The sequence below is a fragment of the Lampris incognitus genome, chromosome 21, assembly GCF_029633865.1.
Source record: "Lampris incognitus isolate fLamInc1 chromosome 21, fLamInc1.hap2, whole genome shotgun sequence".
Taxonomy (NCBI): domain Eukaryota; kingdom Metazoa; phylum Chordata; class Actinopteri; order Lampriformes; family Lampridae; genus Lampris; species Lampris incognitus.
In genome coordinates this window covers 7215648-7231912 of record NC_079231.1, presented here as the reverse complement: position 1 = coordinate 7231912, position 16265 = coordinate 7215648, and the positions used below count along the sequence as shown (strand labels likewise).

General features: G+C 44.4%; 1 protein-coding gene across 5 annotated transcripts in view; it reads right to left on the bottom strand.

Moving 5' to 3' along the window:
- LOC130131650 (zinc finger protein 567-like) overlaps positions 1–16265 on the bottom strand; it is a 36395-nt gene that overhangs the window by 5818 nt on the left and 14312 nt on the right. The window contains exon 1 of one of the 5 annotated variants that reach the window (XM_056301419.1): positions 112–1308. The exons of the other annotated variants lie outside the window; for them this stretch is intronic. Coding sequence (XP_056157394.1) covers positions 112–468 — 357 coding nt within the window. The 5' untranslated portion in view covers positions 469–1308. Of the gene's footprint in view, positions 1–111; positions 1309–16265 lie in introns of those variants that run through there. 5 annotated transcript variants of the gene reach the window in all.

The window sequence follows — 16265 nt, the reverse complement described above, 5'->3', positions numbered from 1 at the left end:
CTCATAATGACAGCTTGTGTCTAGTTGGCTAGCTTGTGGCTGTAATTTTAGCCAATTGCCCGAGTCAGTACAGAACAGCAAAACGACAAAATCCTGCAACTTATTTCTTACCGTTTCACTTCTTGTTGCAAGCGAGGGTTGTGCAGAAGTCCCCGGCTGTTCATCATCCCTTATTTCCAAGTTTAGCGTTGGGACAGCAGTGTTTCTCAGTCTTTTCCCCCCCTCCTCTCCTGTTATGGAAGGGACCAAATGGCGTTCAAAGTCCTCTATTCTGAAATGCAAGCTGCACACTCGAAGATTTCTCAGACTGGCCACCGGTGTGTTTTCGGCATATTTTGCGTTTTTGATGGCTCGGAGCCACAGTTTGCAACGCTCAGCATCCTTCACTGGAAAACGGTAATAGCTGATTCCGGCGTGTCTCTTCCTCCTGTGGTCCTTACACCCCGGCACCGTACAGGTGGACACCATAACGACGAGATTACTCCACTAAAGCTTGAACGGAAGCTTCGGTCCGTTGCTCTTCTCTCTTACAGTCCCGACGCTGTCAGGGCCGGCTGCCGTTTGTAAACAAGCTCCCAGGCCCCGGATTGGGGGCGGGGCCTCGGGAGGGAGGAGCGCAGTGCATGATGGTTGTTGTAGGCTTTCCAACTGACGGACTGTGTGGAAAACCACGGCCTATTTTCTGCTGTCATAATGCACCAATTCCAGAAATAACTGAACCCTTCCGCTACACAGAACGCCGTTTCTTTGGGGAGTAAATATGGGCTTCTGTCGGGTGGTGAAATACCTCTTCAGGTACAGGTCACCCCACCCTTACAAATATCACGTAAATATCCTCCCCACGTCCCGCAAACTACAGGCGGTATCTACCGTTAACGCTGCCTTGCCAGAGTCAAAACTTAACGGTAACCCTGGTAACGGCAAGATTTAACGGTAACTCTGGTAACGGCAAGATTTAACGGTAACCCTGGTAACGGCAAGATTTAACGGTAACGGCAAGATTTAACGGTAACCCTGGTAACGGCAAGATTTAACGGTAACGGCAAGATTTAACGGTAACTCTGGTAACGGCAAGATTTAACGGTAACGGCAAGATTTAACGGTAACTCTGGTAACGGCAAGATTTAACGGCAACCCTGGTAACGGCAAGATTTAACGGTAACCCTGGTAACGGCAAGATTTAACGGTGACGTGATTGGCTGCAAACCTTACACGAGACCGTAGTTGACAGCACCAACGCTGATATTGATCGTAATGGAAAATTATTAATTGCTCCATTACAATCCACTCGATCAAATATCCAGCCTTTAAAACGTAACACCTACCTGTATCTTTCAGCTAGACCTGTTTGGCTTCAATTAAATTCCTGATTTTTTTCGCCCGCAAACCGAAGGAACGACAGTGTAAACCCGTGTGTGTTTAGCTTAGCCAGCTAACGCGCTCACTGGCAGACCCCCCACGACGCACTTCCGCCTTTCTCTCAAACCAATCACAGACAAGCGTTCATGGCACCACTTCCTGTCAGAGCTAGAAATCCTATTCTTTCATTAGGGTTTTGATTTTGAGGTTTAAATTTCTACATTCTTAATTCTATGCTTTCATCTTTTATCAATATCTTCTTTGTATTTGTGCAATTTCACCAAATGTAAAGCACACTGCATTGCATTTTAATAGTGGTGGAAAGAGTGTTGTAAATCTGTGCTCAAGTAGAAGTACTCTTACATTACTGAAATATTACGCAACGACAAGTAAAAGTACTGGTTAAATACGCAAGTACAAAGTATTCTTCTCAAACACTACTCAGATTATTAGTTACTTTTTAACCATTGATGTTTAATGCATTATCGATAACAGCAATTCAATCGAATGGGGAGATCCATGAGTCAAGTCAATTTTATTTGCATTGCCCAATATCACAAATTACAAATTTAACTCAAGGAGCTTTTACAGCAACATAACATCCCTTTCTCAGAAAAATAACTACTTTCAACAAAGCACATCTCTCTGATAAATGACAAAAGATGAATGGAAGCGCTATACAAAATGTAACTTGATTGATTTCGATCCATCATCCAAACCGCTTATCCTTACTCAGGGTCGCAGAGATGCTGGAGCCTATCCCAGCAGTCATTGGGTGGGAGGCAGGGAGACACCCTGGACAGGCCGCCAGGCCATCGCTCACGCTCACACACACACACACCCCTAGGGACAATTTAGTACAGCCGATTCACCTGACCTACATGTCTTTGGACTGTGGGTGGAAACCGGAGCACCCGGAGAAAACCCACACAGACACGGGGAGAACATGCAAACTCCACACAGAGGATGACCCGGGATGAAGGTCCTGGGGCTTGAACCCAGGACCTTCTTGCTGTGAGGCAACCGGGCTAATCACTGTGCCACCATGCCACTCTGGGTAGCTCCTCTTTCGCCAATATTAGCAATGCTAATATTAGCGCTAGCACAAGCAGCAGGCTATTCGATGCTCTTTGGTAGTGTTGGTGTTGAAAGTAGCCACCACGAAAAGGGCTGTTACCTTTGGCAGTTTTGCATTAAACTTTTTGCTTTCCTCCCGCTTCCTCCTTTTTCCAGCACCGCTGGGGCAGCTTGATCAAATTCAGGCAACATGTTTTCTAAACAAATGAACAGATAAAGCAGGAATTTTTTTCTGTTAATAGCATACCAACATGTTTTTGAACCTGCGTAGAACACATGTAATTAGTATAAACTTCTCCCAATTCACTACAAACAAACAGCCAAGCAAGGGCCTAATCTACTACTACTACTTTTGGCTACTCCCGTTAGGGGGCGCCACAGCGGATCATGTTTCCATTTCTTCCTGTCCTCTGCATCTTCCTCTGTCACACCAGCCACCTGAATGTCCTCCCTCACCACATCCATAAACCTCCTCTTTGTTCATCCTCTTTTCCTCTTCCCTGGCAGCTACATATTCAGCATCCTTCTCCCAATACACCCAGCATCTCTCTTCCACACACGTCCAAGCCATCTCAATCTTGCCTCTCTTGCCTTGCCCCCAAACCGTCCAACCTGAGCGGTCCCTCTAATATAATCGTTCCTAATCCTGTCCTCCTTCGTCACTCCCAATGTAAATCAGCATCTTCAACTCTGCCACCTCCAGCTCTGCCTCCTGTCTTTTCATCAGTGCCACTGTCTCCAAACCACATAACATAGCTGGTCTCAAAACCATCTTGTAAACCACGGCTGGGCAATCTTATCCAGAAAGTGCCAGTGTGGGTGCAGCTTTTTGTTCCAACCAAGCAGTTACACAGCTGTGTCTCCTAATCAAGTTCCTCAGCAAAGACTCTTCTGGTTGATTTGTGGGATCAGGTGTGTAACTGCTTGGTTGCAACAAAAACCTGCACCCACACCAGCACTTTCTGGATAAGATTGCCCACCCCTGCTGTGAACCTTCCCTTTAACTCTTGCTGGTACCCTTCTGTTGCAAATCACTCCTGACACTCTTCTCCACCCTCTCCACCCTGCCTGCACTCTTCTTCACCTCTCTTCTGCATTCCCCCGTTACTTTGGACAGCTGACCCCAAGTAATTAAACTCATACGCCTTCGTCACCTCTACTCCTTGCATCCTAACCATTCCACTGTCCTCCCTCTCATTCACACGTAGGTATTCCTTCTTGCTCCTAATGACTTTCATTCCTCTTCTCTCCAGTGCATACCTCCACCTCTCCAGGCTCTCCTCAACCTGCACCCTACTCTTACTACAGCTCACAATGTCATCCGCAAACATCATAGTCCATGGAGACTCCTGCCTCTAGAAAGGGCTGAGCCGATCCTTGATGTAATCCCACCTCCACCTCAAACCCATCTTGTCATTCCAACCGCACACCTCACCACTGTCACACTGCCCTCATATATATCCTGCACCACTCCTACATACTTCTCTGCAACTCCCGACTTCCTCATACCTCCTCTCTCGGCACCCTGTCATATCCTTTCTCTAAATCCACAAAGACACAATGTAACTCCTTCTGGCCTTCTCTGTACTTCTCAAATCAATATTCTCAAAGCAAACATCACATCTGTGGTGCTTTTTCATGGCATGAAACCATACTGCTGCTCACTAATTATCACCTCTCCTCTTAACCTAGCTTCTATTACTCTTTCCCATATCTTCATGCTGTTGCTGATCAACTTTATACCTCTGTAGTTGTTACAGTTCTGCACATCGCCCTTGTTCTTGAAAATCGGTACCAGTATGCTTCTTCTCCACTCCTCAGGCATCCTCTCACTTTCCAAGATTGTGTTAAACAATCTAGTTAAAAACCCCACTGCCATCTCTCTTAAAACACCTCCAAGCCTCCACAGATATATATATCATCAGAACCAACTGCCTTTCCACTGTTCATAGCTGCCCTCACTTCCTCCTTGCTAATCCACTGCACTTCCTGATTCACTATCCCCACATAATCCAACCTTCTCTCCCTCATTTTCTTCATTCATCAGCCCCTCAAAGTATTCCTTCCACCTTCTCAGCACACTCCTCGCTTGTCAGCACATCATCTCTATCCTTGATCGCCCTTACCTGCTGCACATCCTTCCCAGGTTGATCTATGTCTAGCCAATCGATACAAATCCTTTTCTTCTTCCTTAGTGTCTAACATCTCATACAACTCACCATATGCCTTTTCCTTTGCCACCTCTCCCTTCGCTTTACGCTGCATCTCCTTGTACTCCCGTCTACTTTCTTCATCTCTCTATCCCAGTTCTTCTTTGCCAACCTCTACCTCTGCATACTTTGCTGTACTTCCTCATACCACCACCGAGTCTCCTTGTCTCCCAAGGAAAGAAATATGCATGGGCCAAATGGGAGTGTCAAAACTCTTGGACATGTTAGCATATCTTGCACAGTTCACTTAACTTTTTGTTCAGTTTCAGCATGAGCTGATTTTTCAAGTTAACAGAGTCTATCAGGCATCGTTTGGATGTGAAGAGTAAACCAGCAAAAACTCATTCACATGCAGCAGAGGAAGACAGAGCAGTGTTGAGCTTGACAGAGAGCTTCTTAATGGCTGGGAAGGAGTGAAGCAGCTCCATGCCGTCTGTGGCACAAGCGAGATAACCGTCAGCCTCAACTGGACTTTGCAACTTTCTGAGGGTTGATCTGGGGAAGAAATTGTCGCCATCTGATGATTCTCTGCTTTTTGCTCACTCTCATGCTCTGTTGTTTATAGATGTTGTTTCACATATGTCAAGCCTGCAATTGCAAGTATACACGATTTTGGTGCTTTAGTAAATTTTGTTATTTCCATTTCAATGAATATTCCTGAACACACATGCACATGCACACACAAATCAGCTAAATCACAAAAAAAGGACACTTTGGTATTATGGGGAGCTCATCAATAGGTAACAGCCTTGAGGTTTACCATGACTGAGGAGGTATAAAATATACACACTAACACGTGTTTACGCATAACAAAACACACAAATGGGATCATGTGAATCTTTGACAAAAATTGACCTTACCAGCCTCTAGTATGTCTGCTCCATTAGTCCAGGAGGTCTTATACTTGGGTAAGAGGACTGCAGCCGCAGCCAACTCTGGATCCTCCATCATCTGTCCAAAACGCTTCTGCAGGCCGTTTTGCAGGGCTCTGGTGAGTGGCATGCACGTTTTGCTTGACGTCCCCAGCCTGGTAAATTTGGATACCAACTGGTGGATTACTGGCAGCAGCCATCCCATGCAGGAGCTGGACTGACTGGAGAATGTTTTAAACTTTTACCAGTGGCTTCATGGCAGTACAATACTCCCTGAGGAATGCTTCTTCTGCAGGACTCAACCTGTAAGGTACAACATGTACATGACATACACAAACTAAAACCATCATGACTATAATAGGGATAGACTGCATACATTGTAGGCATCTAATTTTACTCACATTTTCACCTTAAACTCCTCACACACTTCTGATGGCATCTTCCCTCTTCTCATCGATGATGCATATTATGCTTTCGACAGCAAGGCAAGTTGAATTCGACATGTTGTATTGAGGCCAATGATCTGTAGCTCACACTCGTCATCTACCAATTCACTAGCCAAATGAGATTGCCCAGTTTTGTTCCAAATGCCCTGGCATTTTGCAAAGATTGCACGGAAAAGCCTCGTGTTATTTATGCGCTCTGCGATGGCACCATCTGTTGTTGCCACGAGATTTAGCAGGTGACATGCACATCGTTGGGGGGAGTAGCTGATATTCCCCAACCAGTCTTCATCAGGGATCATGCTTGCATCAAGGTATTCAATATGGTCACTCAGGTCAAGAGCATCTGTGTCTACTTATTCTTTATCTATCTCAGCATCATTCTGTGCCCCAAACACATGAAAAGCTTTGATGAAGTTGGATCCACTATCATCATCTATCAAGGCTCAGTTCTTGGCCCCCTTCTCTATTCTATATTCTTGGCCAGATCATTCAACATTAGGGCTGAACAATTTGGGAAAATAATCTAATTGCGATTTTTTTTAGACCAGTACTGCGATTTAGTATGTGATTTTCCTTTTCGAAGGTCATTATCTTCTGTGTTATCCACTAAATACACCAATAAATAATTCTATAATATGACCAACACAACAGTCAATGTAGGTTCCAAACAACGATACCATTAGCTTCTGACGTTCCCAATGCTAAACTTCAATCTCCCGTCTTCCATTTCCACGTAAAAGGAAATACACGGACCACGAAGTAAAATTAACTGTTAAATCAAAATCAAAAAGGTTCATACATATTTTCACGATTCCTAAACTGAAAGAGAGGGGGATAAATAGAGAGAGAGAGACTATGGCTCCACTCTCATACTTGGCCTGACTAACCGGATTAATCTGGATATTTCTTACTCAACTAAACTTGACCAGAATGCAATTCTTACATCTGACGATAATAGTCTTATCTTCAAAATAAAAGTCCCCTATACTATGTCATACTAATATCATCTAAAAACGAACTCTACACGTGAAATCACTGTCTAATCAATAAACATGGATTATTTCTTAACATTTTCTCTCCTGTAAATACTACACTGTATCTATTTATCATGAATTATCTTATTTAAATCCCATGAACTAAATGTACAAAATTATTTTCTTTTTCACAAGAAATCTTGTATATGAACGTACAATTATTTTTATTTATACAAACTATGCATTTAGGCACCTACATTACCGGCCCCCAATTGTTATTAGCGGCCTTGAAACAATTACTAAAACATCAACTTAAGGTGTTTAAATGCCATCCAACTCAAATATCACCTATCTAAAATCTCTAAATTAAACTAGACTTAAGGGGTGAAGCTCTTGATCTTCGCCCTGCCCAAGACAGGGACTTTACCTCTGTTCATCATCTTCTCCCCACCCGAGGTGAGGCTTTGCCTTCAGATACAGTTCATCAAAAGTCCTCGGACTCATGAAGAAGGACAAGCTTTGTTACAGGGTGACAAAGCTCGTTAGTCTTGGTCTTGACTCTCACTTGGCGAATGAAACCTTTCTTGTCCGGAAAGGTCTCAACAATCCTCCCAAGTGGCCATGAATTTCTGGGTGAAGTGTCGTCCACAATCAGCACCACATCACCCTCACTGAAATTTCTTCTAGATGTGGACCACCTTTGTCGTTCTTGGAGCTGAGTGAGGTACTCCTTGCACCAGCGTTTCCAGAAGACATCTGTGATGTACTGAACTTGCCGCCACCTGCGGCTAGCGTACTGATCATCTTTGTTGAACACTCCAGGTGGTAGCTCGGGCTTGACAATGAGTAGCAACAAGTGGTTGGGCGTTAAAGCCACGAGGTCGTTGAGGTCTGGCGATGCCTTTGTGATGGGTGTTGTTTATAATGGCTTCGGCTTCACACAGCAGGGTATGAAGCCCCTCCTCATCCAAAGTTTGTTCCTTCACTGTGGTGTTCAGAACTTTCCGCACAGAACGGATCATCCACTGGATACCTTTCTGCTGCAAGGTTTTTTCGATCTTGCTGGTATTCCACACCTTCAACGCTTTCTTCAACTCAGTGTCAGCCGACCTGAAGTTGGTTCCGTTATCTGAGTACATCTCTCTTACTTGTCCTCTTCTCGCAAGGAATCTTCTGATTGCATTAAGGCATGCATCTGTGTCGAGTGAAAACGCTACTTCTAGATGTACGGCTCGTATGGCGAGACACAAAGATGACTCCATATCTCTTTGCCTCCCCTCTTCCTCTTTTCACCAGGAATGGGCCGAAGTAGTCGACGCCAATCTAGTAAAGGGGGGGTCGCCTGGCAGGACCCTGAAAGTAGGTAGATCTGCCATGAGTTGTTGTCCAGTTGTTCTGTGTAGTCTTTTGCAAGTGATGCACTTCAGCAAAAAACATCTGATGGCTCTATTTGTCCAGGTATCCAGAACCTTTGACGCAGCTGAGCCAACATGTGATTCCTTCCTGCGTGAGCTGTGGTGTCGTGGATATGTCTCGGCACAAGCCCAGTGATGTGCGAGTCCTTGGGCAAGATTACTTGCTGCTTGGCTTCATCAGGCATTGCCGCTCGGCTCAACCTTCCTCCCACTTTCATGATTCCATCCTCCAGTATTGGATTCAACTTTAAGAGAGAGCTACTTTTCTTCACCCTTGCTTGATCCTGTAGCATTGTCAGGTCTTCCTCAAAGGTTTGTTTCTGATAGTACTTGACAATTTCCTTTTCCGCCACGGCTAGATCTTCGCAGGTGAGACCTGTTCCTTGGAAAGCCCTTTTGAACTGGCTCACTCGGCTTTCTCCATCTATTGCCTTTCTTTTTTCTTTCAGCTCTTTAAGCAGTCCCTTAAGCTTCAGAAACCAGGCAACGGCGCGTTTAAGCTTCGTCCAGGATGAGAAGTGGTTCATCAACTGTCCCGTTGCCTCTTTCGGCTCTTCCGCCTGGATAACATGCACTTGAGCTACTCTTTTGATCTCCAGATCATCAACATCCAGCATTCCAGCATTCCAGGATTTGGATTCTTGGTCCACTGGTCTTGTGAGCAGTGCAGGAAACTTGGTCCTGACAGCCAGCCAGCTTTCTTCTTTCAGGAATGCGTCGACAATCTGTCCTCTTGAGACGAGATCTGCGGGATTTAGAGCGGTATTGACATACCTCCACTTGGACGTCTGAGTGTGTTCCAGGATAGCTGTGACTCTATTAGCCACGAATGTCTTGAATCTTGTACTTTCACAGTTCAAGTACTTCAGCACAGCCGTGCTGTCTGTCCAAAAGATAGAATTGAGTGGCACGAGTTCAAGCTCTTTCTTGAGAAACTTGTCCACCTTGACTGCGACTGTGGCTGCGGTCAACTCCATCCTTGGTATGGTTGGAGACTTTAAGGGTGCGACCCTCGCCTTGGCCATCATCAGGGCAGTTTGAGCTTCACCAGTCGCGTCGCGCAGCAGCAGGTAGCTTGTAGTTCCGTAAGCCTCTTGACTTGCGTCGGCGAAGTGGTGGAGCTGTGCGGAGACTGGAGCTCCAAACTCCTTTGACTTGATGCATCTGTCCACTCCGAAGTTCTCGAGCCTTTGCAGTCCTGAGATCCACTTTTCCCAAGTCTGGATGACGTTGTCTGGTAGCTCCTCGTCCCAGCCATACTTCTGCCTGCAGACATCTTCTAGGAGTATCTTCGCGGGCAGCACCACTGGAGCGAGAAACCCCAAAGGGTCGAAGATGGAACTGACGAGGGAAAGCAGGCCTCTCCTAGTGTGCGGGCGATCTTTGAGGTTGATCTTGAACCTGAACTGGTCTGATTCGGTGCACCACTGGATCCCCAATGCTCTCTCCATCGGCAGGTTGTCTTCGTCCAAGTCCAGGTCTTCAAACCCTTGGGCTCTTTCCTCTTCGGGGATTGAGTTGAGCAACTTCCGGCTATTGCTCGACCATTTCATTAAACGAAATCCACCTTTCGCCAACATCTTCCTCAAGTCGGCACAAAGAGCGATTGCTGTCTCTTCATCAGCGGTCGACTTAAGACAGTCGTCTACGTAGAAGTTTTTCTTGACTGTTTTGACAGCTTCATGGCCAAACTCATCCTCCTGGTCTGTTGCACATTTCTGCAGCGCAAACGTTGCAACACTTGGCGATGACGTTGCACCAAAGACGTGGACCAACATCTTGTGTTCAACGAGTTCCTGTTCGTAGTTCCCTTCAGGCCACCAAAGGAATCTGAAGAGATCTGTGTCTTCATCACTAACTCTGACCTGGTGGAACATAGCCTCCACGTCGGCCATGACCGCCACGGTCTCTTGTCTGAACCTTGTCGGGACCCGCACTAGGGAGCTCGTCAGGTCCGGTCCCTGCAGAAGCTGCTGGTTTATCGATGTTCCTTCAAAGTTTGTTGCGCAGTTGAAGACAACGCGCAGTTTTTGTTTGACTGGATGTCTGACTCCGTGATGAGGCAGATACCACTTTCTTCCCTTTTCTGACTCCTGATCAGCATTGTCAAGTCTCACAGCGTAGCCGTTCTTGAGGATATCGTCCATGAATGCCGCGTATTCTGTGCGAAACTTGTCATCTTTGCAGAATCTTTTCCGTAGGTTCAGCGCACGTTGCTCGGCGACTGATCTATTGTTGGGCAAGCACAGTTTCTTGTTCTTGACTGGCAGGCAAACACTGTAATGTCCATCCACGAGTTTTGAGAATTGTGACACCATGTTCATGAACTGGTGATCCTCCTTTGACATCTCGATGTCTTCATCTTGTCCTGCGTCCGGAAAGTCCAGTTTGAACTGCTGCTGCCAAAGCTCGTTTAGCCTGGCGACAGAGATCCGATTTGCAGTCACTGCTGTCCACTTGCTCTTCTGGCTTGCGTCGCTTCCGAGCGGTCCATTTACTGTCCAGCCTAGCTAGGATCGTTCTGACGGCATATGGTCCTTCGTGGACGCTGCTCACCACTTGGAGCGGCTCCATTGCCTTTGGGACGTTTGCTCCTATGAACAATCCAACCTGGGGTTGGATAGTGGGAAGCTTCACCTCCTTTAGGTGAGGCCATCGGCTGACATCCTCTTGCCGGGGGATGTTATCCTTGGAAACGGGGATGGTTTTCTGAGAAAACACCTCTGGAAGCTCGATGAATTGTTTTCCATCCAGGCTGCTTATTTCCAGTCCAGTCACAATACTTGTGCTCATAACAGATTCCGATCCCATTGTTCGCAGCAAGATGCTTGCTTTGCGTCCATCCATATTCAGTTGTGCTATCAGCGACTCTGCAGCAAAAGTAGCCGAGCTACCCGGGACCAGAAACGCATACGTCGTTACTTCTTTGGTTCCCATTTGTGCCTTGACGCGTACCGGAATAATTGAGAGAGCACAATCTTCTTTTCCAGCCCCTGTGACACCAAAAGTCTCTATCATTTGTACAAGAGCACTTGTCACCTCTTGTTCAGTACTTTCCTTCGTTGCTTCCTCTTCTTGAGAGTCTTTAGAGTCGTAGTGCAGCAGCGTAGGGTGTTGTCGAGAGCATTCTTGACACTGCACTTTGTTTGTGCAGCTGTTACTCACGTGACCGTGTTTCAGACATGCAAAACACAGACCTTTGCTTTTTAGGAAGTCTATCTTCTCTTTCTGTGGTTTGCTCCCGAGTTTACTACAAACCGTTTGGCTATTGCAACAGAGAGCAGCACAGCCTCAGAGCCTGCTGTTTGCATCCACTGCAGCTGTTGGTGTTTTTGGCGACGCTTGTTTGTCGCGCTCTTTCTTGGCTTTATTTAGACTTTTCAGCCTTGGGGGAATCAACTGCTGTCGCGAACACTTTCAGCAACTTGTGTGTCTTTGTCTTGTGTGGTTTTGATTTCTGTTGGCCTGGTTCTTTTGTGGCTGGAGTGTTGTCTTTTACGTTTCCGTAGAGCGGGTGTAGAACGTATCTAACTTGCTTGTTGACAAAGTCTACGAAATCCTTGAACCTTGCTCTTTGGTTTGTTTTGTCTTCTAAGTCGCAGGCGTGTTTTGTCCATGTTTCTTTGAGTTTGTAAGCCAGCGCTCTTACGTTGGATGCGTTTTCCAAGTCCTCCATGTAGCTAATATCTGTCATTGTGTTGGAGCAGCCGGTGAGAAACAATGCAAAGGACTGCAATGCTGCACCATCTTCTGGCTTGATTGTCTGCCACTCCAGAGTCTCTTTTATGTAGGCTTCCTTTATCTTGAAGTCATCACCGAAGAACTGTTTCAGCATTTGTTTCGCTTTGGCGTAGCCTGCCGTCGGTTCCATGTGAATGCAGCTTTTAACCAGCTCATGTGGTTGTCCACTTGTGTACTGCAACAGAAACTGTAGGCGGTCACGATTGTCACTGGTGCGGTCTTCAATTCCATGTTCCATAGATCTGATGAATGTCTTGTATTCGAGAGGGTTACCAGTGAACGTTGGAATGGTGAGATCAGGAAGTAATGACGCTTTGTGATTCTTCAGGAGGTATTTGGTGACGTTGGCCTGTTGATAGATAGCCTTGCTCAGACTATCAAGCTCCAATCCATCATTGACTTCCCTTTTTGGTGCCTTTAATGTGCTGGTCGTTGGTGGTGCTGCTTGAGGCTGCACATCGTGTTTGATACTGGGAGGAGGTGGTGAGGCATGTTGATATAGTGGTTGGAAGTTCGCATTCTCTTTCTTTTCTTCAGCCTTTTCAATATTTAAGATAGTCCTGTCCATTGAAGTATATTCATATTTTTCCAGAACTCCCATTTTTGCATCTGACTCAGCAAGAGCTGTCTCCAATGCATGTATTTCTTTCCTTCTTTTTTGTTCTGCCTCAAACTTAATTTCCTCAGCTTGTAGTTGAGCCTCCCTGCATCGCTGTTGTGCTAACCAGTCTGCTTCTTCCTGCTCAATAGCTAACTTTTCCTTTAAAGCTGCAGCCTTTGCTTGTAGAGCTGCACGCTCCATTTCTGTATTCAGTCTGACTATGTGTGTTGAGCACGAGCCCGATGAGCTTTTCGTTCTTACCGATCCAGACTTACTATCCATAGGCTTCACCTGATTATCACATTCTTCAGCCTGCTCAGAGCGTTTTGCGACCTCTTTCATCCATTCCTCACATTTCCAGAAGAACTCATTTGGTGATTTAATTTTAGGATCAAACAAATTCTTCTGATCATCGTCATAGTCTTCTTCAGACATAAAATGACTCAGTTCAGCATTTAGTTGTGTGATTTCTTGTTGCAAACCACTGAAGTCAACACGCATTTTATTATTAACAATGCCGACATTTGCATCATCTTCCATTAACGTCTCTATCTCTTTCATCATGCTAGTTAGCTGGGATAACTTGTGCCTGCGTGCTTGTATATGTTTAGATGCCTGCTCTGCCATGGCTTTGAGTCATTTTTACTATCCGTCTTCCAATTCCACTGCCTTCCTCTTGATCCTCCATCGTAATAAATCAACAGTCGGGCTTTCCACACTTAATTAGTAAAGATGTCGAATCACCGTAGCGCGAGCAGGCTAGCTAGCATTTTTACTTTCACTTTCAGACCGCATGAGCCTACCGTCCTCGTGTGGGCTATTTTCCATCAACAAGCCGTTGCTAGCTTCAATCGGCACTTCCAGGCAATATAGAAAAGATATGACTTACGGATTGACGCCTTCTCTTTCATTAAATGACCAAATGTCCGTGAAAAGTTTCATCCCGAGTCAGGCCGGTCCACTTGAGTTCCATTTTTCCACGAAGAGCGAGTCTTTTGACTAGAATGTAGGTTCCAAACAACGATGCCATTAGTTTCTGATGCTCCCAATGCTAAACTTCAATCTCCCGTCTTCCACTTCCACGTAAAAGGAAATCCACGGACCACGAAGTAAAACTAACTGTTTAATTATCAAAATCAAAAAGGTTCATACGTATTTTCACGATTCCTAAACTTAGAGAGAGGGGAATAAATAAAACTGGGCGATAGAGAGAGAGACTGTCTGGCTCCACTCTCATACTTGGCCTGACTAACCGGATTAATCTGGATATTTCTTACTAAACTAAACTTGACCAGAATGCAATTCTTACATCTGACAAGAATAGTCCTATCTTCAAAATAAAAGTCCCCTATACTATGTCATACTAATATCATCTAAAAACGAACTCTACACATGAAATCACTGTCTAATCAATAAACATGGATTATTTCTTAACATTTTATCTCCTGTAAATACTATACTGTATTATCATGAATTATCTTATTTAAATCCCATGAACTAAATGTACAAAATTATTTTCTTATTCATAAGAAATCTTGTAAATGAACTTAAATTTTTATTTATACAAACTATGCATTTAGGCACCTACAGTCAACATATAAACTGCTCTTTCCTGTAGGCCAGGCTGAGGTTTTATGAGGAAATGAGATGAATTGATCCATTAACTGATATGAATAACATAGCTTCATTTAACCATTTAATTGTAAAAAGAAAAACTTTCAATCACAGTAGCATATTGACCGACTGATTTAACTTCAAGCCTTGTACTATAATTATTCACGACTTAACTTTTTAATAAAATCTGAAAAAGGAACAACAAAGCACTGCAGAACAACAGGCCTGGTGTGAACATTAATATGACAATAAATACAAATCTTACTGATCTCCAATCAGTTACAGTAACAAATCACACAAACTAAAGTGCAGATATATATATACGCCGGGTGGTATTCAGCCTACTTGACACACTGGTGGTTGGGTTTTTAGACATGACCTTGCGATGCTTTCTCAAATGCCGGAACAGGTTTGTAGTGTTGCCCCGTGTTGTAGCTACGGTAGCAAGGCACGTTCTGCACAATAGGTCCAGATACTGCTCCTCTTTTACACTCAAGTCACCTTTTCAGTGTTCGGTTCTACCGAGGCCATCTTCACAAGATAGTAACGTTACTGCTAGAATCACAGCGTAGCATGGCAAGTTGTTTTCTTCATTTGGCTTTGGGTGCCTAGAAAAGCACTGTATAAATGTAATGATTATTATTATTTAGTGCTCTAGTCTCATTCACATGAGTGTAGGGTAGCGTGTGTACATGATGCCATGCGTTTCCAACCCTCTGTTTCGTAAGATGCTGTGCAACATAAGCCTATTTTTTTTTAATCGCAGCCTTTGCGATTTGAAAACTGTCTTCTATTACATTGCAATGTCGATTTGAATTCGATTAATTGTTCAGTCCTATTCAAAATCATGATGTGCTTTGCCATTTTTATGCTGACAACAGTTGTACATACCACTAAAACCCACAGTTCCCAGCACCCTAGCAAATCTCACAACTTGCCTCTCCGATATTGGATGTCCGAAATTTTTCTCAAAGTTAATGATGCTAATGAGGTCATTCTGTTTGGTTCCAAAAATTCCATTAGCCCTTTTGTTATTTATCTTGGTGGTCTGTCAGGTAATCTTAAGCAGGCTGCTGAGAATCCTGTGGTAATATTCGATGCTAACCTCAGTTTTGATAATCAAATCAAACATGTTCAGTCATGCTTTCTTCAGCTCAAGCTAATCTCCCAAATTAGGTCATTTTTATCAATTGCCGATCTGCAAAAAGTTGTACATGCTTTCATCTGTTCTTGGCTTGACTATTGTAACACGCTTTACTCTTGTTACAAATAAAATTGACGACTTGACTTGGTATCAGCAAGGCTCCCTCCACCATATGCAGTTGGTACAAAACGCTGCTGCTTGGCTCATTACCAAGACAAAAAGGCATGACCATATCACTCCTGCGCTTGCCTCCCCACACTGACTGTTATATTTCAAATTGCTTTTAAAAATGTATTGCTCTCTTCTAAGGCCTTAAACGGTCTTGCTCCTACATACATTTCTGGTTTATTCACCTGGTATATGCCCTCTCGACCATTAAGATCTACAGATGGAGCCCTGCTGGTTATTCCTAGGTCTTGGTTTGTTACAAAGGGTGATCGGGCTTTTGCTGTTAGAGCCCCAACTCTATGGAACTCTGTTCCTGTCGAACGAAGACTAACCAAGTCTCTAGCTTCTTTTAAATATTGTCTTCCAACTTTTCTTTTCATGAAAGCTTTTACAAACGTTTGATATTTATTTACACCGATTTTATTTTTCCTCTTACTTATTTGGTCTTATTCTTATTTTTGCCTTGTCTGGTTTTATTTCTTTGTAACACACTTGGTAACATTGTTTTAGAAAAATGTTACCAAGTGCTGAGTGTCATCAGCATAAAAATGGTTATGTACTACATCGTGATTTTGAATGACCTTGCCAATAGGCAGCATGTATATAGAAAAGAGAAGGGGGTCAAGAACTGAGCCTTGACAGAC